Below are 24980 nucleotides of genomic sequence, written 5' to 3' on the forward strand. Positions count from 1 at the left end.
GTCACTACATACAAATTATACCGTACTATGTACTACCAAATGAAGGGAAATTAATAAAACCCAACTTTTACAAAGTTCATGGTAAGGCAGAAAACCAAGTCAAGAAAATTTCTTGCATGGCGGGTACAAGTGAAGACAATAAATACTTTACATTCTAAGACTATCTAAACCATAAATGAATTACACTCCCAAATTCCAAACATACCATGAACTTATATTTTAGTATAGATAAAAAAATTCCCAAATAGTATGTGAAGAAAGGGGGACAGAAATACTAAGATTCATCAATGTAGCAACACAGTTTGTTTTGTCAGAGAGAGAGAGAGAGAGAGAGAGAGAGAGAGAGAGAGAGAGAGAGAGAGAGAGAGAGAGAGAGAGAGAAGAGAGAGAGAGAGAGAGAGAGAGAGAGAGAGAATTACTTTGTCAGAAGACCTACCCTATATGAATTAGGTCATAATTTTTTTTATCAATGGTAATGATGTAAGATCTGACTTTGGAATTGGAAATGAGATACTAGATCACGTTAAAATTGCAACCTGAGAGATAGAGAGAGAGAGAGAGATGCATTCTGTCACTTCTATACAACATGTTTAACAAATTAAAATAAAGAAGTCTTCTCTAATCAGTAACATTTTACAATTATTAGGTAAAATAATTTTGGAATCTGTACAAGGAAGCTGAAATATGAAGAGTATTATGAATTAAAAATTTGACAAATTTCACAAAGTATTATGTTAATTCTCAAGATTAAAACTCTGAAGTTACTGTCTTCTGACATCAGAAATACCGATTTATAACAAATGCAGTTTGAGAATTTTTGTAAGGTAACTTTTTTCTTGTTACAAAGTGCAGTGACAATGTACATTTATGCAAAGTGTCAAGGCCTCCTTCAAGGAACTAACACTTAAAACTCTCAAGCTTTGACATACAACCTTCCCCAAACTATATCGAAAACAGCTAAACCAAGTCTTGCAATATCAACTGCGGTTTTCAACCTCAAGCCTACCTACTTACTATTTCAAGCAGAAGATTAATCAATAGCTACATAGTCAATCATCATGTACATTGTTTTACACAACTCAATGTAAGACCACGAAACTGTATTTGGTCAAGCTTGTAAGCATCTCCCTTTACAAATGTCAACTACTTTTGTTTTACCTGTTAAGAAAACCTAGAGGGACGATTGAAATTTCAATATGACTTTCAAGTTGGAAAACCAAAATTACTAAAATTATCTGCCTACATTCCAACCTTCACTGGGAGGATTGATTAGATGACATGGCCTACATGAAATTACCAAGCGAATAGTTCATAATGCACAACACAATCAAGATATGGCATACTCTACCAAAGCTCGCCTTAAATCTAAACATTAATGTCAATAATAATAAGTGTAATACCAGTACCTAACCACAGAAGGGAAAATATAAAGAATACCAATACTATGAAAAAAGTTCTTATAAACATTACGGAGATGCTATGGGCATCAGGTGATTTTGCAAAGATTAATTTTATAAACTGAATTGAGTGACCTGCAAAACTGAGAAGAATGAAGAGCAATACCCTTAAAAAAATGGCTCACTATTTCCAATTCCAAAGCAGACAGAAGGTAAAAATTAACTCTTAAAATAAAAAAAAAATAAAAAAAATTTCAAAATGAACCGCTGTATACACAGACCTCAGACAAAGAGTACTGTCAGCATGGGAGACAACACTAATGATCCTCAAAGTCTAACACTTAAAAATTTCCAAACGACACACTCCACTTTGACTAAACAGTCTCTATTGGATACCTCTATCAGCTAGGAAGAGTGGAGGGGCATGACTGGAAAATTGAAGGCGCACATATTTTCTTTACATCAGACTAAGGAAAACTAGCAATACCCACCACATTGTTATAGTTTCCACGTCCTTGGTAGCCAGCACCACCACCGCCTCCGCGGTTGTTGTAGTTCCCACGCCCTCGACCTATAAAAGTTGCATTTGACCGATCATGAAATTGCTTTGAGAAAGCAATTAAATACAACAAATAACCTCAAAATCAAAGGGATGGTACGATATGTTTACTGACTTGTCATTACTGCAGCCAGTATGTAAACGTACAGCACTCAGTTCTAATCATGCTAGCAAACAAGATACAAACCAAATAATCTTAACCAATATGAAAATAATTCACCTTAAAAGCAAAACCAAGCTGAAAAAAAAAATTGTAAAAATCCAGTATGTGTTAGAATACCGTAACTTTAGCAGTTATCACTTCCCTTATATCTGAATATAAAAAGTTTAGACAAATCTATCTAGCTTCATCTGACATAAATGTGTGAGTTACTGCCTGGCAATGCTGGACTATTCAAGACTAGTACTTTGTTCCATATTCATAAAACTACCTATCTACCTAATTCTAACTCAGTTGAATGAGTCAAAGCCAGTCCTAGCACAAGTCCTGATCCCTAACAGCTACAACCTTGAGGGAGTGAATTACCTGATATGCTTAGTCGCTGGAATACATTAAGTCCAGGGGGTACTCCTCCGGGAACTGCCAACAAACAAGAGTTTTGAGATTTCTTTCTATCCAAAAAACTTTCATAAAGATGTCAGTCAATAAAATTCTACCTAACAACCTAAGAATTTCCAGGGCAATAAATTAAACTTGAAATAACAAAGTCCAACTAACGTGTTCATTAGTATTAAGAAACTTGACATTCAACTGACAATAAAAGCAATGTGCACCTTTAACATAGTATATATACATTCAGATACGCAGTAAGGTGTATAATTAACTGGATATACGCAGTAAAGTGTATAGTTAATTGGATATGCAATGCAAAGAATCATGGTACGTCAAAGATCATGTAATTAAACTTTTACTTGTTCCTCCACTTTTCCAAATGTCAATTGCAACATATTCCTGCAGCAAGTAACATTTAATAATGATATAAGGAATAAAATTCAATAAATGCAACATCTCCATAGCAAAAACACCCATTACAATATGAATACTGGGATTTTATCATTTAAATACTTAAGGAACCACAAATGAAAAATCATTAGGATACTTCACATTAAGGAGAACCAAGGTTACTCTAAAAAAGCAATACTGGCAGAACATGGCAAGATTCTCTGACCAATAACCAAGATATTGTAACCATGATACACTGATTTAACCACATGGTCTGTCAAGAGAAATTTCGTATTCAAGTTTACTCACAAAGCATTAGAGCATAAAGAAAGCCAATAATTTTCAATATAACTCTATTAATCATAAACTTGCATTATTTTGTGATGAGGAAATTTCAGCCTCCGCACACTAGTATCAGTCAAGATTCTAAAGATTCACAGTTTGCATCGAAGTCCTGCCAAATGACATGATCTCCACTTCCAATTAACTTTTCTGTGAAACCTGTGTAGTCACAATTTCTTTTTCCTTGCTTTTCTCACGTACGTCAGTAATTCATCTACTTTTCATGAATTTTATATGAATAATAATCTACAGATTAATTAATGCTAACATTCTTATCTTTTTTTTCATATTCCCCAGTTTGATACTCAGTTTCACAGTTCTATATATTGCTGGCTAATGAAAATGTGCCTTTTCAATTTATTGAAAATTTGTGGTAAACATTAAAACTCAGAGTAGATTGTATCACTAGGCCTTGTTATCTGGATTTCATGGCTCCTTCCTGCAAAATAATTGTGGCAAAGCTTTCTGGTTTTCAATTAAAAACTGCTGGGAAATCTCTTTGCTTAATTTATTAGTGTCTTTGTAAAAGTAGATCATCTTTTTTTATAAAGCTAATCATGTTGTTTGCACATAGGCAAAAATTAAACATCTATTTTGTATCTAGCTTTCAGAAGCAGTGACCATTTGTTTTACTCCTGTAAAAAATAAAAAAATAAAAATTGCCTGACAGCATTACCAGTAGGAAGTTATCGGATAGTATCAGAGAGCACTTTCAGTCATTCTGAACAAATATGAAAATGTGGATGACAACCACCAGTTCTAGTGTGATTAAACTCAAAACTCACTAATGTTGATGCAAACACCAGGAGAAAAAACTAGGAACAGTCATTTAATAGGCCATATTCAGCCTATGTATCTGGACCTCAATATCATCTGGAGGGTTCCCCCAAAATATTATATATTCTAAATATATAAATATAAATATATATAAATACAGGAAGTCCCCAGTTATCAGTGGGGTTTACATTCTCAGTGGGGCGCTGATAAGTGAAAAACCACATTAACGGAAACTAAGCAATTTATGGTGCCAAGTTCAGGTTAAAAGGGCCTCTATTAGGTGTGTTAAGGTGCCATAACTCTATCATAGGCAACTTAAGGCCCCGATATCCAAAATTCGGCTTATTATGGATCCTGTGTTTATTTATATATATATATATTGATATCTATATATATATATAGGATATAAAAATACACACCATATATGTAATATATATAATATTATATATATATAGTTATATATAAATATATATATATTATTTTATCAACACACACACACACATATATAAGATAATATATATATAATATATATATAGATATATATATATATATGTATATATTATAGTTATATATATCATATATATATATATATATTTTATATATTATCTATATAATATATATATATAAATATATATATATATATATTATACACACACAACACACAATATATAATATAATATATATAATAATATATACATATATAATAGATATATATTATAATTTATAATAATATATTAATAATATATATTATATATATTATAATCTATATTAATATATATATATATATATATATTATCTAATATATAATATATATATATCTATATATATATATTTATATATATATTATTATAAAATATATATATATATATATGAAATATATTATATAATATATATATATATCTATATATATAATATATCTAATAGTATTAATATATAATAATAAATAATATATATACTATATATATATATAAATATATAGATATTTAATATATATAATAAATATATTAATATATAATAATATATATATATGTATACTATTATAGATTATATGAACTTATTTATAATATATATTATCTAATCTATATATATATTAGTATAAAAAAATAAAAAATTAAAAAATTCTATTATAATTATAATAATATATGATTTCTATAATAATATATATCTATATTATATAAGACTATATTATAATAATATAATTCTATATATATATCTATATATCGATATTATCGATTACACTAATAATAATAAATATAAATATTACTAATATCTATATATAGTATATATATAAATTTTATATTATATATATCTCTATATGAATATATAATAATATATATATATATAATATTATATATAATATATATATATATAAATATATATATATATAAAGATATATATAGATATATATATATCATATCTATATAATTCTAATATATATACACACAAAACAGTAGTACCTCTGACTTCGAACTTAATCTGTTCCAAAAGGCTGTTCGAAGTACGATTTCTTCAAAATATGAAACAAATATCCCCATAAGAAATAGAGGGAATCAAGATCATTTGTTCCAGCCAACCCAAAAAGTCTCCCTTTTCCACATTTTCTCTATTATTGATGTGTTCAAAAGTTAAATTATGAGTGTTTGTGTCAATTTACGAACTGTTTGGTGAAAATGGCACCTGGCTGGCTGGGGGATGGAGGAAGGAGAGACAGGAACTCTTTGAGGAAACCAAATTGGTTGCAGTATGCAAAGGTTGATAACAAGATCAATTTTATTCACATATTAGGTATAAGGATAATGAGAGAGAGAGAGAGAGAGAGAGAGAGAAGAGAGGAGAGAGAGAGAGAGAGAGAGAGAGAGAGAGAGAGAGAGAGAGAGAGAGAATCATCGTGTTTACACTTGTATCTTACTGCATGAAAGAAATTAATTATACCACAATACATCAACTTAGTGCTGGCAAACGGCAGACTTTTAAAAAACAAACATGAGGATTTTCCAGATAAATAAGTAATAAGTCAAGAATGTAAGAAAAGGAAAGACATAAAATAACTTTTCACAAGGATGCCTTTTAAAATAACAATCGACGGCATGCAGAAGCTGAAAGCAGCGCCAGATTGTTTATTACAGATCTTAGTTACTTTTACATTAGTAAAAATTCATAACAAACAATTGTCACAAGATAGGTATTTTACCATAACAAAAATAAGTGATTTGGGTAGATCGAGTGTAACGAAAATAAGTGATTTGGGCAGATCGAGTGTAAGTGAACGAAATGGACAAATAATCACCCCAGCCCAGCTGATGAGTCAGTGAGAAGCAGAGCCTTCTTCCCTCTACTCTCCTCTCTCTCTCTCTCTATCATCTTACTCAGTGCACTGACACTGACTTGAGCAAACTTTTTTTTCTTTTCTTTTACTGTACTGTGTTTGACAGTTTTCATGTTTTATCATTATGCTAAATTTATTGTGCAATATTTATTTTGTATGTGAATTGGTACTGCTTTTACGTACATATTATAGTAAAGACTTTACCCTCTCTTCTCTCCTCAAGAACATCACAATGCACAAAAACTTAAAATCATTCATTCATTATTCCTCTAAAATATAAACGGCCCCTCCCTCTACCTCAAGTTAGCTGTATATCAGCACAGTGACAAATGATTTTGTTAATCATTTCTGCTAAATTTTATTGTGAAAAGCTTTGTTCTTTCATTTACTATATTGTTAATATTGTTCAACTAAACCATCTCACTCAGTGCACCGAACACTGGCTCAATTAATACTTTTTTTCTTTTTTTCTGTATGGCATTTGTTTTCACATTTTATCATTACACTAAATTTATTGAGAAATTCCCTTTTTTATGTGAATTGTTATTGCTTTTACATACAAACAGTAATATTACAACTTTCTCTTCTTTCTCCTTAACAAATCAATGCTCCCCTGTTCAGTCTCAAGTCACCTGGGATGGTCGTTAAGACCGAAAGATCTAGGCAGTTCTTGTGTTTTCATTTTCCTCCATGGCATTACCTTTATTTATATCACACTTTATATGCTTTATGATTAAGTTTTACATATATATATATATATATATATATATATATATATATATATATATATATATATATACATATATATACACAGGCAGTCCCCGGGTTACGACGTTGCAAGGTTATGGCGCTTCTCAATTGTATTCATCAGACATTATTTCCAGGGGTACGACACGTTCCAGGGTTACGACGCCTACAACGCTCATCTGGCAGATGAAATATGACACCAAAAATGCAAAATAATCAATATTTGAAGGGTTTTTTTTTATGAAAAATGCAATAACAATGGAGTTTACATAGTTTTTAATGCACCCAAAGCATTAAAAGTAAGCTTTTCTTAGGATTTTTTATGATGTTCCGGCTTACGACGCGTCTCAAGAACAGAACCCGCCGTCGTAACCCGGGGACTGCCTGTTTATATATATATATATATATATATATATATATATATATATATATATATGTACATATGTATATATATGTATATAACATATATATGTATATATATATGTATATATATGTATGTATGTACGTTATAGTATGTATGTATGGTATACATATACACATACATATATATATATATATATAATACCTAATACATAATATATATATATACAGTGGTCCCCCTGGATTCGCGGGGGATGCGTACCAGACCCCCCCAGTGAATAGTTAGAACCCGCGAATGTTTGGAACCCCTATGAAAATGCTAAAAACAGCCTATTTTGCTAGTTAAAACTCAAGAAAAACCACTAAAAATTTTCATACTTGGTTTTTTTAATAGTTTTATCACAAAAAGTGCATTTTATGATGAAATTCATCAAAAAAAAAACCAGGAATTTGTGGATATTTATCATAGAAAAATACAGCGAATGCGCGAATTTTCCGCGAATAATGCGGGGAAACGTTCCCCAGAGAAATCCGCGAATCTGGAGAACGCGAATACGGGGGGGGGGGGTCACTGTGTGTGTGTGTGTGTGTGTGTGTGTATATATATATAAATATATATATATATATATATATATATATATATATCATTATATACATATATATGTATGTAGAATCTACTGGTCACTTTTTTTACCATACATACGTAACTGCCATAGCCACAATGCCCTCTTACTGGTACTGGGAAACAAACCAAGATCCAATAATCACAAAGATGTCACGTTGCCACGTGGTCAGGTCGGCAATGTGACCTCTGTGATTATGGGACCCGGGTTTGTTTCACGGTACTGGACATCACAATTTCTTAATAATAATGATGATGATGATAACAATAATAATAATAATAATAATAATAATAAAAAAGCTTTGTAGTGACAAGCGCATAAAAAAAAAAGTTAAGAGGGCATTGTGACTATTACAATAACACAGACACAGACATATATATGTGTTGGTAATGCTGCTTATAGGCATAAGCAGGATGAGAAAGGGTTATTAGGGGGTTAGTAGCCTGTGGAAAGTTGAATTTTGGGGGTGGGAAGGCCAGTTTGGATGGGTGAGGAGAGTAGGAAAGCATTTGAGAGATTTTAGAACTTCTATTGGCTTAAAAGCACTTATATCACTTGACACATCACCATACATCACTTTGTTTATTGCTTCTACTTGGCTGATACAGACATAACTCACGTTCAGTAGTGTATGGGAAGGAGTGGTTGGGCAAACACTCTTATTTTTTGCTTTTGAGTGTCATGTCAGTTCAGTATTCAAACATAAAACAGATGGTTCCTATGATGAAAAGTGTTGTCATGCTTTCCCCTGAACAAACTGCTTTTCTTGTGATGCCTGCAATGTTCCAAGTGGTGTTATTGATGTGTGTCCTAGGAAGGTGCAGAATCCTCAAACGAAGCTGATTTCAATAGGATCGAGGCTGGTTGGTCAAGGAAACATATTATAGAAGAGTATGCCACTGCCCTGCAAGACCAACAAGGCTGCTAAGGACAAGCTTGACAAATATGTTATACAGACTTAGCAAAGATGATGTTAAGGTGTCTGGCCCACAAGGTGATGGCAAAACCCAAGAATGACAAACTTGAAATGTTCACCTTGATCTGGTTTTGCAAGCCAAAATTGCCACATTAGTACTGAGTTGGTGGCTACAGCATTACAATCTGCATATCTGCATGGGATTGTGGACTTTAAAGGCCTTCAAAGGTTGGTTGTTTTGGTTAAAGATTCAACATAAGCTTTATAACCAAACGACTCATGACAAAGCTTTTGTTGCTTCTGTGGAGGGAATTGGGGGACTTCTGCAGACATTGAGACTAGATGATAAAGCAAGGCCTGTTTTTTAAGTCAAATCTACAACACTGACGAAACTGGTCTATTCTATCACTCCTTGACCACCTAACACTTTGGAGGACAAGAGGGAAAATTTACCTGGTCAATAGCTTTTGAAGCAACGTGCAGCTTTCTTTTGTATGTACAGTGGTACCTTGACCTACGAGCCAATTAATGTAAGTTTTCTGAAGTACAAGTCATCACTTGGTCAATTTTATGCTTGTTACATGAGCAAAAAAAAAAAAGTATAAATTTCTTCACTATATCCAATAATATTGTATGTATTCTCATATAATTGTATTATAGAATACTACTAACATGGAGGTCAATGTTTTGGTTTCAAGATCAGCTGATGGCTAATAAGAGTTTATTTTGCCATATTTAACTTCATTCTAGGGGAATTATCTTGCTTTTAGTTAGCATAAACGAATATCTACTGGTTGTTTCGAAATTAGAGGGCCCCCACCACAGAGCAAATGGAAAGTTATGAAGTTTTCTATAGCCTATCTCCAAATACATTATCTTAAGTTTCTATAAAGCTATTTTTCATTTTACATTTCTTGTATTTTCAGACTAAGTGACGGAGTTAGATACGACTCAGGAAATCAGGTGGATTGACCAAATACGGGCTATAACCTTCAGAGGCCAGGGATGTTTCTGGATAGCTAAATACATACATTAAAAGAGATGAATCCTTTGTTAAAAAAAAAAAAAAACTGGAACAAAATCCATTTGACCCTCATCACGAAAAGAGTGAGAATCTTGGAAGGCCTGAAATCCTTTCTCAAGAGTCAAAAGACCATCATAGCTGAGGCAGTGGGTAGACCATGAGTCTTTATGTAAATTGGCTCCTGAACTAGAAACAAAAAGGGGAGAGAGAAGTTATAGTGTTGCATATTGTGATTTGAAAAAATCTGGTATCAAGCCATTTCATGTTATCAGCAAGCCCAACATCACTCAGTAACAGAGAAGACCATGCACGGTTTTGTGGTTCATTTCTTAAAGAAGATTGGGATGAAGCTGACTTTCTCCATGTTGCCACATCGGATGAATTCTTCATTTACACAGTCAGGAAGTCAAATCATAAAAATGACATCATTTGGGCGGCAAAATTCGATATCAGTGATGATGTGCACTATTACCAAGTTGTGAAATTTTCTGAACGTTTGGGAATTTTCCTGTTTCACAGCCAAACGGTTAATGTGGATCATCAATGAAAAAGGACAGTCATGGAATGGTGAATACTTCAGAGAAACTGTGCTTACTGGTGGAGTATTTCCTTTCCTCAAAGATCCTGAAAATGTGTTATCTGTTGAAGAGGTCACATTTTTGCATGATAAGGCACCATGTTTAAAGGCTGTTCAGACAGGAGCCGATTCTAAACAGTGGTATCGATTTCTTATTGTCAAGTGAATTTTCAGGTAGCTCACCTGAACTTAATGTGTGAAAACATTGGTAATATCTTAAAGGATCATGTTGTAGCGCACACAGTGAACTATGATGGTATACCAAGCCTAAGAGAGGTGACTGAAGCATTCGGAAATGGAGTCTCAGCTTTTTTACGATTTGCTGAAATCATACACCTCAAGAATACAGGCTGTGGTACAGGCAGATGGAGGCTACACAAAATATTAAATACTCAGACAAACTTAAATAAATAACTGTTCTGAATTTGTCCTTATCAATTTCAGTTTACGCTGTAGAGGGGGGGGCTCTAATTTCGAAACCCCCTTTAGATACTTGACTTATATGACAAGGTCATTTGTCATTATACGACATGTTTTGAAGTTGAAATATGACCTGAACACATTTCATTGTGATTGTGAACAAAAAAAAAAAAAAACTTTTTTCAACAGATTATGTTGGCAGCAAATTTAATGAGTAAAAGAATAATGTGATTCCTTTCCCTATTTTCACTTTATTTCATGTTAATATGAGCTTTACATTATTTACCGTTTATCAGCGTGAAAACAATAGTAAAATGTTTTCTTTCAAGCCCAGTAGTTTTGATTAAAATTATTTTGTCTCAATTTTATCTATGGATGTGTCTGATGCCAAGTTTACAGGAGTTTTATTCTTGTTACCGCTGTACGATAATAGTCATTAGCAGCTTGAACAGTTTTCTCAGCTTTAGCTACAACTTTGTTTAAATTTAACAGTATATTTCCTTGTTGATCTTTGATCTATATCAAATAAAGTTATTACATAATAAATATATCATTCCTATTCTAAATAACTTCATTTATAACAACTGCAGTAATTGTTTACCACCATACAATGGTTGAAATACCAGCCAAACGGATTTGGTGTTATATAATTCAGATGTACTACTCAGCAAGAAAAAAAGTTGTTTCTCGTTCATTTGTTCATGGTTGTACACATTTACACGAGTATAACGTTAAAATAATACTTTCATCATTCTCTTTTGCTGTTTTTTAACTTATTTAATTAGAAGATGGGATAAAGTTAGGCTATTGTAATTTGGTCTCTCTCGTAAAATCGGATTATCGTTTGACGAATACTCTACACACACTATTATGTTTATAAACAATATTTCCTATTTAGAAATGTCATTTTCCTTTTTAATAACATGAAGCATAATAATATGGGATGGCGTTTTGAGGGCTGGAAAAGATTAAGGGCATTTCAAGTATTTTCAATGGGAAAAATTTATTTAATATGCGAGCAAACTGAGGTATGAACTCGACCATGGAACGAATTAAACTGGTAGGTCAAGGTACCACTGTACAAATGATTCTGGTAGCCATTAGCCATCATTACAAACCACTGTAGCTGGGCATGCAAAGCAACCATGTGCTCTGCATGGGTTGAGTTATCTCCCACAGGTTTGGAATCACTTGGCAAAGGTTTGGTTCACCTTCAAGAACATTTCCAATTGGTTCCATAAGCATTTTTTGTATGAAGGTTATTTATCAGGTGAAGGCTTTGCTTCTTGTGGAGAACATGCCTGTTCATCCTACCACCACCTAGTAGGTGGCTGGTAAAGATCATAATTGGGTCACATTTTTGCCTCCTAATACAACTGCACTCATTCAATCAATGGACCTAGGTGTTTTTATTGCAACAAAACTGCTATAGCAAAAGAAGTCCCTGGAAGGCTAGTACAGTTGGTAACATGCTGGTCTCGTAATCTTGCTGGCCAGCACTCGCCTCCTGTCAGGGGTGAATAAGTGAGGCTCTCTACCAGTGGTTACCACCATGGCTTTGGGGAGGACTGAAACTGACGACTGAAACTTTTGGAAGGGGAGTGACAGAAGTGTTCAAGGACAAGGAGATGAAGAAGCAGGGCTTAGATAGTGGTGGTGGTGGTAGGGAGGAAGGGCACCCTCTGGAGAATTTTCAATGGTATTCACTGGAATCTGCCATCTGCAACTTCATAGATGTGAGGAAGGATGTCACATAAAGATCCTGGAGCATACTAGGAATTGTGCCCTGACTGGTGAGAGGGCACAGTTAACTTTCAAGGCTTAATGTCAAAGACTTTCATGCCCAACTCACCAGAGGCAGTGTCAGCATTCTCAAGGATGATGTACAAGAGCGCTACATGACAACAGTGACAATCATGGCTTTCAGCTTTCGTCTGACACCAACTGTAATTGCAGCAGATATCTGCTGCAGTTCCACTTGGTGAAATGGAGAGGGAAGCCCCTGAAGATGATGGCAACGACAGACAAATATGCATTACAAACAGCACCTTTGTATAAACATATGAGGATGGCCTTCCATATATTTATTGAAATTATGGACAATAACACCTTCCCCAGGGAAGTTTGCTTCAGGTGTTCAAATAACGCAGCAGAGGGTGATTGTGAAGCAGTAACTCAACAGCTTCTCCAGACCTTCTTACCCTTTGCATGCAAGCCCAAAACCTCTAGAATAAAGTGGTGTAGGAGGAAGGGGGGAAGGCCATGTAAACCTCCTTGCAAGTTATTATTTTCAAGTCTAGCCAACGTATGCAGTTTCAGCACCGCATACAGGTAAGTGAAAAAGTTTTGTTTTGACTTTTTAAAGTATATCTTTCATTGTATAGGCAAAGTAAGAAAAACTGATACCTGTGTTGTATAGTGTACTTACAGTATACCTACAGTACTGTGTTGAGAGAGAGAGAGAGAGAGAGAGAGAGAGAGAGAGAGAGAGAGAGAGAGAGAGAGAGAGAGAGAGAGAGAGAGAGAGAGAGAGAGAGAGAGAGAAATTTAAAAAACATGGAAAAATAAGGTATAAGGTTTTCAGTTTAAAGTATCAACATTTTTGTTCATAAGCATATTTAGTGTTTATAGTTATGTGATATTGACAAGATAGGGGAAGTAAAGGTATGAAGCAGCAATACTCATTTGCTGCATATTCAGTCACAAACCAGAATCACAACAGCATCCCTCAAAAGTGGAAACTATTACATGTCATAATGAAATATGTAATGACTTCTTGGAAGATATGATTGAAAGAAACAGACTTCCTTACAGTTACCTCTGCAGAATCAGAGCACTTCCAACAATGTTTTTGAAACCACACAACTTGACCTGAGAAATCTTGCTTATCTTCCCTGGAGAGACTTTAGAACCCTTCAGATAGGTGGTATCATGAACTTGGGCTTGGAATTGGACAGTCTCCTACATTTTCAAGGTAACGTTAACAGCAAAGCTATTAGCACCACTTCAACAGAACAAGTCAATTGAGTTTCTAAGTGAAAGTATGTGTTAAGACATAAGGAGGTTAAGCATTGGAGCAATTTGAAACAATGTTCAACAACGTTCATCATAATTTTAAATCCTTGACTATTTTACTTGACCCTATTTTTTTTATGAAAGTTTAGACCCAAACAGTAATTTTCTGCCAATTTTTCTGAAAACTTGATTTTTCAAAAAACTACTGAACACTAACCTAAGCTGTCTGTTACTTTTTGTAAGTTATCTAGAAAGGGGTCTTTCTTTCATGCACTTTGGGGAAATGGTAGTACAGTGGACACCCACACAACTCGCGTTCTCCGGATTTGCAGACTCTCACATTCGTGGATTTCTCTCTGGAACATTTCCCTGCGTTATTCGCGGAAAATTCACCTATTCGCTATTTATTTCTATGAGATATATCCACAAATTCCAGGGTTTTTTTTTTATCAATTTCATCATAATATACATTTTTTGTGATAAAACTATATAAGAAAAACCAGGCATAAAAATTTTTAGTGGGGTTTTCTTGAGTTTTACCTAGCAAAATAGGAGGCTTTAAGCGTTTTTATTAGGGCTCCAACTATTCACGGGTTCTAACAATTCAGGGGGGGTGGGGGGGTGTCGTCGCCCTCGTCCTGGTATGCATCCCCCGCAAATACGGGGGGACCACTGTATAACTCCCATTTTCAAAGGGTTTAAAAATATTTGTTGGTAATCATCCAAATGCCTGAGCTGAAAGTAAGTCTACTGCTCCCTAGTTACAGCTTGACTTTGATGTTTATGACATTACTTCAAAAGTAATGTCAAAAATCCCTAAATCAAGCCCATGAACTCTGGATGTTAGGTCAAGCTTAAGCAATGCTCTTGACAATATCAAACATGTTATAGAGGTTGTGGGAGCATTTCTTTTTACCGAATTTTTAGCTAAAACTTTGCATAGTAGTATTGATAGGCACTAAAGTTACTAAAATAATGCAATACATAGTTTGGGCTAAATTACAAGTAGGTTGATTGTACAGACAGAGCCAAAATCATCATTTGGTGCAAATTATGTGAAATAAAAGTCAAAGTCAAGCAACCCTCAAAGTATAGCTGTCAACAGGTCTACGACACTGGGTCCCTCTAGCAAACCCTTTCATTAAATGTTTTATTAAAAATATGCAATTCACTTAAAATTCTGTCTCATCCTTGACTACTAAATGACTTATGAGAAACATACTCAGTCTATTACTTAAACTGTACATAAACACTGGTATATTTACAATGTCTTTCACAATATTCGAAGGTCTCTCAAACTTCAAAAAGACCTATTCTTTTATTTTGCCCTATTTTAATATTTCTCCTATTTGCCAGCTGAAACAAACTTAAACCCAAAGGGGAAAAACTTAAGTTCACTGCCTGTCTTGCTCATGACCTTTGTGTTGATTTCTGGCACTAAAATGGGAAAAAAAGAAACTTATGTTCACTACCTTTCTTGCTCATGATTTTTGTGTTGAGATCTGATATTGTCATTCTTTATGCATACTTGATAAAATTTAATATACCTAGGATCACCTTCTGCATTTAAATTCTAAACTATACCATTTGTCACATAAAACTAAATATTACTGCCTTTTCTTGACTGGGCTTTATTAACATATATTTTTTAGGAGTTTCTTCCAGCTGGGACCAAAAAAAATTACCTTCCTGGTCAAAATCTAATTGTTAGCTGTGTGCAAATTCTGTCTTGTTCATAAGATTCACACAAGTATCACTTCATAATTTCATTTTCGCATGGGGATGCTTTCCATGTTGAACCCTTCCAGCTTTTCAACTGAGGTTGAAGCTTGACTAACCTTAATATTAACAATTGGTCAAGAATATTACCTGCAAGTCTTACTTCAGAGAGAGAGAGAGAGAGAGAGAGAGAGAGAGAGAGAGAAAGAGAGTTGTCTTCTTCAAATTCACTGCTCTTTCCTCAGGAGGGAACTTCTGAAATCATCTCCACTTTCACGTTTCCAGGATCATATGAATTCCAGGCATCTTTGTGATTGAGAGTATACCGTGTAAACTCAGAGAGGGGCTTTTCTGGGGTTGCAACAGCTGCAATGACAACACCTGCATAACTTGACAACTAACCTTTACCAAGACTTCTTCATTTTCCATTCACCAAAAGGATGGAAAGGAATATAAAATTTATGCCAAGGGTCAAGTGCTGGGACTTATGAGGTCATTCAGCATGAAAGGGAAACTGGAAGTAAAAAGGATTTACAGATGTAACAGGAGGGAAAGGTAGCAACTGCACTATGAACAATTGTTAGGAGTGGTTGGCATGTACAATAGAAGAAAAAGATAGGAACGGAGGTACAGCAAAAGGATTTAAAGGAGTCACAGCTAAGAACCAAAGAAATGATACAAAGAACCTTAGTAATAACTACAAAGCATGATAAAGTACACTGACCACAGGGTTCACCAAAAGAGATTCATTATCTATGATCATGAGATATGTATATGGTACCCCTTTCTCATGTTATTCATTCAGCATGGGTTGAACTTCAGTTCCAATCAAGATTCTTCAGAATTAATTCATCAATTTAGGAAGTCAATTCCTATGCCTTTGGTACAACATCCTGGCTAAGATTTGGACTCTGCTTTACAGATCATGATCAAGATTCCTTATATAAACTTCCGAAATTGCCCATAATTTATTTGATTCTATACCATTTCTGCTAATTCTTACAGCTTTGAACTATGTCTCATTCAAAGTATTGGTTATCCACTGGACTCCCTCATCCAAGACTTAATGGCAGAGACTCAAGTCATTCAAAGACTTGATGGTTGCTCCTTTCACAATTGACCTGTTAAGGTGTAAGGTTACATCTTCAATGCACTTAATAATTCTGTAATTCTTCCTTTAGTATACACACACACACACACACACACACACACACAAAGAGGCAAGAATAGTTTCCCCTTGATCCTTCCTAGCAATTATTTAAGTTGACAGACACACTGCTGTTGATTTATAACTGAGGGTAATAGCACATGATGTGCAAGATACTTTGTCTTTCTAGACCATATGCATAATTTAAAGAGTGATACCAACCTTTAAGCTATTACATGGAAATGTCGCCCTATCTTTACAAAAATGAAAATAATAGATGGTACCCATACACATTTGACATTTTCTTGTTGAGATGAACTGTTACAGTGGGTTATAGGCTAATATACAGATGGGGCAAGGTTGTACCACTGCATCTTCAATAAAGTCCTCAAACTCACATATCACATCATCTCTTATGCACTTTATACAGTACCTTAGTTTACAGATGAAATGACATTTTTAAAATAAAATAGTTTTATATATACATACCAAGTAATTACATACATAGCTATTATTTCTATTGTGGCAGCTTTAATTTTGAAATTCACAGTAGTGCTTCTATTGTTTTGATGTGGGTAACTAGTCCTGCCCACTTTCGGGGAAGAACAGGTACAACACAGCTGAAGAGCTCCATTCATTTGTGCCTATGTCGATGAAAGGGGAGGGAGGGCTCTGATCACATATTACTTGGTGAGTCTATATATAAAACTATATTTTATTGTAAATGTCATTTTTATATAAAAAAACTTAGCAAGTAATTACATACATAGCTGTATCTCAGATTGACAGGTAGGATACATGGACATATGCTACTCAAAAAGACTCGGTAATGGAGGAGTTTGAAATGGAAAGGTAGCTAGCATTGGTGAAATGCTTGTTGTAACCTTACCTGGTTAGTGTACTACAGCAGGAAGATACTGCCTCAGGTCAGTGCTCATCTCAACCTGTAGTGCCATGGCGGTAAAGCCATGGACAGCTTCTACTTTAGCGGGAACTTTGCAGTGAAGGAGTACTTTGAAGATTTCCAAAGCATTACATTATAAAAAAAACAAGTGCCCTTGCTTTGGGTGCAATACCATAAAAACCAGATATCTGTTACCTACACATTACATAAAATAACCACTAGCCATACATTAAAAATGACTGGTGGGTACTGGTACCTCAGGGTTTCCCAAAACTCAGTAACCACATCACATAAATACTAGTGAGTAACAAACAGCGATCTACACCTCCAATAGGTGGGATTCAAGGACCGCAGATAGCGATGAGTTATGCTTAAAAGCCATTGATGTGGTGACTGCCCTTATCTTGTGGGCATTGACCTTAACAATGGATAAAACATCCTCTCAAATTTCCGAGTGTGACACAGAGATTACGTCCCTCAAGAAGAAAGCCAAAGCATTCTTGGATAGTGGACGATAGGGGTTCTTGACAGAGCACCGGAGGTTATGAAAGAGGCTTCTGATCCTCTTAGTCCTCTTGAGCTAATGCCGTAATGCTCTTACCAGACAAAGAGCTCTCTCTTGGTGTGCTGGTCCAAGGATATCCATCAGATTCTTGATAGTGAATGAAAGGGGCCAGGGATTGGACGGAGTTTTGTTTTAGCCAAAAACCACAGAGTGAACGAGCAGACCACATATCCCTGCAAAAATCCAACTTTCTTATCAAAGGCCTGCAATTCACTAATCCTCTTGGCCATAGCCAAAATAACCAGAAAAATGGTTTTTCATTAAATCCCTGAGGGATAAAGAGTGGAGGGGATCAAATGGGGGGCCCAAAAGCCATTCAGGACGACATCCAGGTTCCAGGAAATTGAAGTTGTCTTCTCTTGCTTTGAGGTGTCCAAAAACTTAATCAGGTTGCTAATGTCTTGACTCTATGTCTAAAAATCGAATGAGTCTGAAAGTGTCTTTCAGTGCCAACTGGCCTCTAGGGAGAATTGTAATACTCGCGTGCAGTCTTCCTAAAGGGTCGAAGACGATGGATGAGAGAGTGGACAGTAGACTCATCCATTTGCTGGCTGAGCAGGAGGGGCAAGAATACGGATATATACTTGAGGAGCTGTAGAAAGCCCGAAAGCACAGGGCCCAAAATTGTAAGACTCTACCCTGTAACAAGAACCCCAGGTACTTCATGGAGTCCAGACGTACTGCAGCATGGAAGTACTATGCATCTTGCATAGTGATGGTCGTCATCCAATCTCCTTGGCGAATGGATGGATGACAAGACTGACTGGTTAGTTTTCATTCTGAATTTTGTTGTCTGAACAAAGAAATTCAGTGCATTATTCTGACAAGGCTGAAATGCTCTCTGAGCCTACCAAGTAGGCTGTCAAGTTGACAGGTGATGACACTAAAGGTGGTTTCTCCTAAACGGGTTGGAATAGCCCTCTCTGAGAACTTCCAAGACCAATGGCTCTACATTCCTGGTTTCCCATTTGCCCAAAAATTGGAGAAGCCTGGCTCCAAAAGGAACATGGAGGACAGGATCCTCACTTGCAATTAGGGTTTGGTGGATGATTTCTTGACGAGTAAGGCTGACCTAAGATTTGTGAGTGGGCAGGAAACTTTGTTCTGCTGCCTCAAAAGGGTTGCTGTTGAAGTGGGGAAGCTGTCCTTCCACTAAAGGAGACTGTAAGACCATGTCATGACTCCTTGGGGCACTTTCCTGACTGTGCCAGCAGATCTAGAGTTGATTTCTTCTATAATTCTGCTGCTGTGTTCCGCAACTGGAGAGCCAACCTTTGGGAGGGAGTGACCCATTCTGTCATAAATGAGCATCATAGCTCCCTTTTCTTGAGAACCCCCACATAAAATAAGGCAGCCAGTTCTTGTGAGCCATTGCTAATCGCTTTATCTGTGCATAAGAGGACTCCAAGCCAGTCCAAAGAAAAGTTCTCTCGAAGAGTGGCGCAGTCTTCAATCTTCTTAACTAAGGGCCACCCCTAGGTCCAGTCTAAGAAACTGAAGACTTCAAAGACCTTGAATATGCCACCAACTAAATGGTCCAGATAATCAGGCTGGAGAAGTGACCCTGGGAGGAGGCAGAAACCCAAGGAAGGAGCTTCCTTAGTGGCATACAAAAGATGTCTCCTTCACAACAGGTGAGAGGGGAAAAAAAAAAAAAAAAAAAAAACCTTGCCAAAATCCCTCTTCTCTGTTAACCAAACATCAATCCCAGATAAGGCTTTCCTTGATAAGGAAAGGATCATCTTTGGCAGCCTGGAAGACTCTGCCGGCTCTCATCATGAACACTGAACCAGAAGACGTCGGGGCCGCTAGAGCGAAGAAGGTTGATTATTATGTATGTATAAAATAAAAAACAAACAAAGTAGGTTGCACTTGCTCAAGGTCTTCATCATGGACAAAATTGAAGAAAGAGCCAAGTCCAATGGATCCTGAGTTGCTGAGGGAAGCTTTCGTAAAAGACCCAAAATACTGTCCAGACGGCACTTGATAGGTTCCAACAAAGGATCGAAAATGGAGGTATATAAACCACTGAGCCAGCCTGAAGACACAGCATTTGGGGCTCAGAACGTGGTGCCAAATGCTTGACAGATGCTGGCATCAAGCAGATAGGTGAACCCTCAGACACCGGACAACATTCAAACACTGGAAAGTTGCAAAGATTCTTAAGAGGTGGAAGACCACTACACATACAAATACTGGCATTCTGCCACAGAAAGCTCAGGAGACAAACAACAAGGACACTTACAGAAGCTACAGGTAGGCTTGGGACTATGCTCCTGTTCTCTGGGCTGCATGCTCAGCAGTGGATGCATGCCTTTTCAATGGTGTAGAAGCACTAGAAAAGTGGTAACTAAGCTCCCTTGGGTCTCCAGTTTGCCTCCAAAGTTTTAGGGGAGTTAGACAGGGACCTTCATCTAGGAGGGTCAGTGAAGAGTCGGTGGGAAGTGTAGTCACCTGCTACACTGTCACTACACTTGTACCAATATCACTTGCACTCATCTCATCCATAAGGACCTTGACTGAAGCCCCAATCTGGTCTACTGTATTGTCCAAAAGACCAAATTTCTAATCTATCCTGGCTTCCAGACTGGTGATGGCATTGGGTTCAGAAGTTTGTGAGCCAGGTAACGGAGTTGTTGTAGAAGTTGGAGGACTGGTAATGAGTGTAGACAGAACAGGTACATCAGGAAAAGAAATATGGCACCCCTGACTTCAGCTCCGTCAGCCACCTTTCCTCAGCCTATTTCTTTGAAGTTTGTCAAGAAGTGCATTCAATATCCCATTTCCCCTGATCCCAATCCCTACACTCTTCACAGGTTATATCAGAAGAACAAATTTGCCCTCTGCACAGACAGCAAATAGTATACGAGTTGTATTTGGCTGACGACAGTCTAGTATTCCAGCCTTTGCTGCAAAACCAGATAGTACTAAAGCCAGACATAATAATAACATAATAATAATAATGATAATTTTTTAAAAATTACTATCAGGTAAGCCACAACCATCCAATGAAAAGTTCAAAACAAAATGCTGCTCAAACAACCAATGATCAGTCACTGACCAGCAGAAACGAATTGAGCTCTTCAACTGTGTTGTACCTACTCCATCAAAAGTGGGCAGGGCTAGTTACCTACACTAAAACAATAGGAGCGCTACTGCGAATTTAAAAATTTAAGCTGCCATGATAGTTAGAAACTGATAGCTATGTAATTACTTTGTAGGTTCCTTATTTAAAATTATCAGTTCCATTATTTTTACGCTACTTCCTGAATACAGTCTGTTGTCTTGACTGCTGTCACCCTTACAGATGACCTCAGTACTATACAAGTTTTGCATACTATGATACATTCAATGCTGTATTGAGGATAGACTTCTGATCTAGCTAGTGTTCCTGGGGTCTTGGAAAGATGCCTTTTTCCCTTGCCTCCCTCCTAAATTGCTATTCAAGTCAAGCACTGGCACTTTCAGCCACTCTGTGCTTGAACCAGTGAAAAGAGGGAGTTGGAGTGGCTCAACTGCAAGATAAAGAACTCACAAAATGAAGGAGATGATGTACGAGGACCTACAAGTGGATTTGGGAGTGCTCCACAGCTACACTATACAGCATAAGTTTTTAAGTATACCGTTGTAAACAAACAGCATTCTTATGACATGAAGAATATTTTCCAATAATAGAAAATTACTACTCTTTGTGTGACTGCCCACCTCCCTTTTCTTCACTCTGAATTTGGACGATTTTGACCACATGAAGAATAAGGAGAGGATGCAGAGTAATACAGTATTCGAGTATGAGTGTCCATAGTAAGGTCCTCTCAGTCTTTAATGGTACTAGTTAGTGCAATAATGATTCAGCACAAAGAAAGCAACATATCAGTTTATATTAAAAATGTTTTTTTTGTTTTACACTAAAAGAATAATGATTAACACTAAAATGATTGCTCATCCACTTCCACGATCTGTATTTGGAATAGATGTGCTAGCAGCCATCCTGAAATATGTAACAATGGCAAATTTGTAAACTGTGCAACAGTCTTTTATATGGATATCTTCCCCAGCATCTAAACTGGTTGTTGAGCTTGGAAAAGAAGTTTTCTAATTAGGTACAGCTTGTGCAGGGTTGCAGATAGCCACTCACACATACTTCTACACAGCTTAAGTTTTACTCAGGCAACAGGGTCATTGATGAGTGACTGTCAGAGGAGATATTATAATAAAAAGGATGGGGAATCTATTTTAGGGAAAAATGCAATTTTCTTGAAAATCTGCTTTTGGTAGTGTGTATTATGGGTAGGGCGTAACCTTTGCTCATAATACTATTTCTCACTGCTGCCAAGAAGTCTTGCTGTCTTTTCAGGTTGCTGAGAGCTGTTCAAAAGGTTGGGAACACCACTGTAAACACTGAAAAGACGTTAGATTGGAGGGCAGACATCTTGGAAACGTGCCCTGAGGCGACCATGACCCTCGCCTCAGAAGGTCATTCCATGGAATCTAATCTTCCTTACAGACTCACTGGCCATGATCTAGAGTGGATGATCTAATAGCCCTCTCCTCCCCTAGACTGCCATTGAACAGAGCCCCATACAGCCGTTCAGGATCACCCTCCTTACAGGATTGACCCTTTGACTCTTATGGTAAACTTACAGATGAACTCAAGTATTTTGGCGACTTATTTTCCTTCTAATAAACTCTATTTTCCTACTGTGACTAAAAAAAAAACCTCCTAGTGTGTCTAATGATCTTTCACATGTATTTCTCTCCCCATTCAACTTTCTCCCCCCATTATGACCTTAGATGAACCCCTTCACGCCACTGCCGTTCATATTTCGCATCCTTAGTTGACTGGTTGAAGCATCAAATTCCTGCTCGTGGGTCTAGATCAATATCTGGGCATCAGGGATATTATTTCAGCAAGTTAGGCTAGCTTGATGCTACATAATTAGGGTCATGATTCACACTAGTTCTAGAATTAATTCGATCTTTCTATTTCATAAGGTTAGGCTATTGCACGTGACACAAGATACTTCCTGCTCAATTCTCATTTTAACATCAGCAAGACACTTGTGGCCCAGTGCACAAAGCTCTCCATTTCGCGCAGTTTCGTTCAGCCTTTTTACTATCATCTTTTATTATTTACATGTTTGCCAGTCTATAAATAGCTCCTTTGATCCATTTGTTGTTATTACTTACATGGTAAAATCTGTTAACTGTTCCTGAGTCTCATTACATCCCTGAGCAATGTACTTTTATTCCATAGGTTGAGTTATGATGTCATTTGAGTTTTGATATTTGTTTACATGCAGCCTATTGATAAGTTACCATTGCAAAGCCCAGACTGTCATATAACACTAGTAAAAGAATAGAAACTCTCTTCTTGTATATGAAGACAGATGGATAGAATTTTTTTTATTTTTATAACTGGTTTTAATTGCACATCTGGAAACATAACACTGAGCAGCACCCACCCCAACCCCCCAAATATATGTACTTTCACACTCCCTAAAAACAAATATCTGGGTTTAAAAACAGCCTAAAAGATTGCTCTTCCTTTTCTTTCAAGGAAACGCTTTAGCTGCTTCCAGTACTACACTATGGGCTTAAAACATTTTTTAACACGATTTCTACATCATTAAAACCATGAGTGACAATAACCCTATTACACTTCCACTGTGCCACATTAATCATGTCCTCAAAGTGACCAATTCTTCAAAAAACTAAATTATGTAGCAACTGTTGTCACACTATTTACCTCCAAAAAATGTAATAAATCTGGATCTAGTTTTTCATGGACTAGTCTTAGGTTTTTCCAACACCACAAATGGTTAACTCCGCCCCTTACAGGCTTTAACCTATTCAAATAAATTCTAATTGTCCTAACAAGACAGAGTAGAACCTCTTCTTCATTTCCTTCCAAACAGGTTTATTTGGACCCCACACTGTTCAGGGTATTAGCTTAGCTGCTTACCTCTGAACAAGGCATATATATAAGATTAAATAGCATCCTCTTTACAAAAGCCTAGCTTACTGAAGAATGCCTGCAACTCACCTTTATAAAAGCCTAACTTACTGGAGAATGCCCACAACTCACTCTTTTTGCTGTTGCTAGAGCTACCAAAGTTTTTTGCTAGAGCTACCAAAGTTTTTTGCTAGAGCTACCAAAAAGTTTTCATAGCCAGGAACTTCAAAGCAGATTCCAAAAGCTCAAACAGATTCCTGATAAGAGATTGAGAATGATCTCAACACTTCCTTAAGGTATGGATCATTACATAGATCCAATCACACATGACGCAAAACTGAGGAAAACATGGATTTATACCCCTGAATAGCAGCTACAGAAAAATTCTTATTTATCTCAGAAATCGAAAGAACTTGATGATATTGTCTACAGAGGTACAGGTGCTGGAAATCCCTCTAAATTAACACTAGGAGCAGTACACAAAAGCACTACCTCTCATACAGGGCCATGGTTGTCGCTATATTGATTTAAGGATAGACTTCCGAGATACTTTAGAAATCCCCTTGCTTGGAAGAGACAGTCGAGAGTTTCCAAGCAGTAAGTGTAGCATGCAGAACAGAAGAATAAAAGGGAAACCAATCGAAAGAGCTAAAAGATCCAGAAACC

At 36.1% G+C, this 24980-nt stretch overlaps 1 protein-coding gene across 7 annotated transcripts in view; it reads right to left on the bottom strand.

Annotated features, from left to right (window-relative positions):
• LOC135198078 (sex-lethal homolog) overlaps window positions 1-24980 on the bottom strand; it is a 299138-nt gene that overhangs the window by 95650 nt on the left and 178508 nt on the right. For 4 of the 7 annotated variants that reach the window (XR_010310722.1, XM_064225499.1, XM_064225498.1 and 1 more), the window contains exons 6-7: window positions 2483-2536; window positions 1889-1968 (exon numbers count right to left, since the gene is read on the bottom strand). The exons of 2 other annotated variants lie outside the window; for them this stretch is intronic. Coding sequence is in view for 4 of the 5 variants with exons in the window: in XM_064225499.1 (XP_064081569.1) it covers window positions 1889-1968; window positions 2483-2536 (134 nt within the window). In the remaining variant the exon portion in view is untranslated. The remainder of the gene's footprint in view (window positions 1-1888; window positions 1969-2482; window positions 2537-24980) is intronic. One more of the 7 variants, XM_064225500.1, reaches the window with a different exon arrangement.

This window comes from Macrobrachium nipponense, chromosome 21 (assembly GCF_015104395.2).
Source record: "Macrobrachium nipponense isolate FS-2020 chromosome 21, ASM1510439v2, whole genome shotgun sequence".
Taxonomy (NCBI): Eukaryota; Metazoa; Arthropoda; class Malacostraca; order Decapoda; family Palaemonidae; genus Macrobrachium; species Macrobrachium nipponense.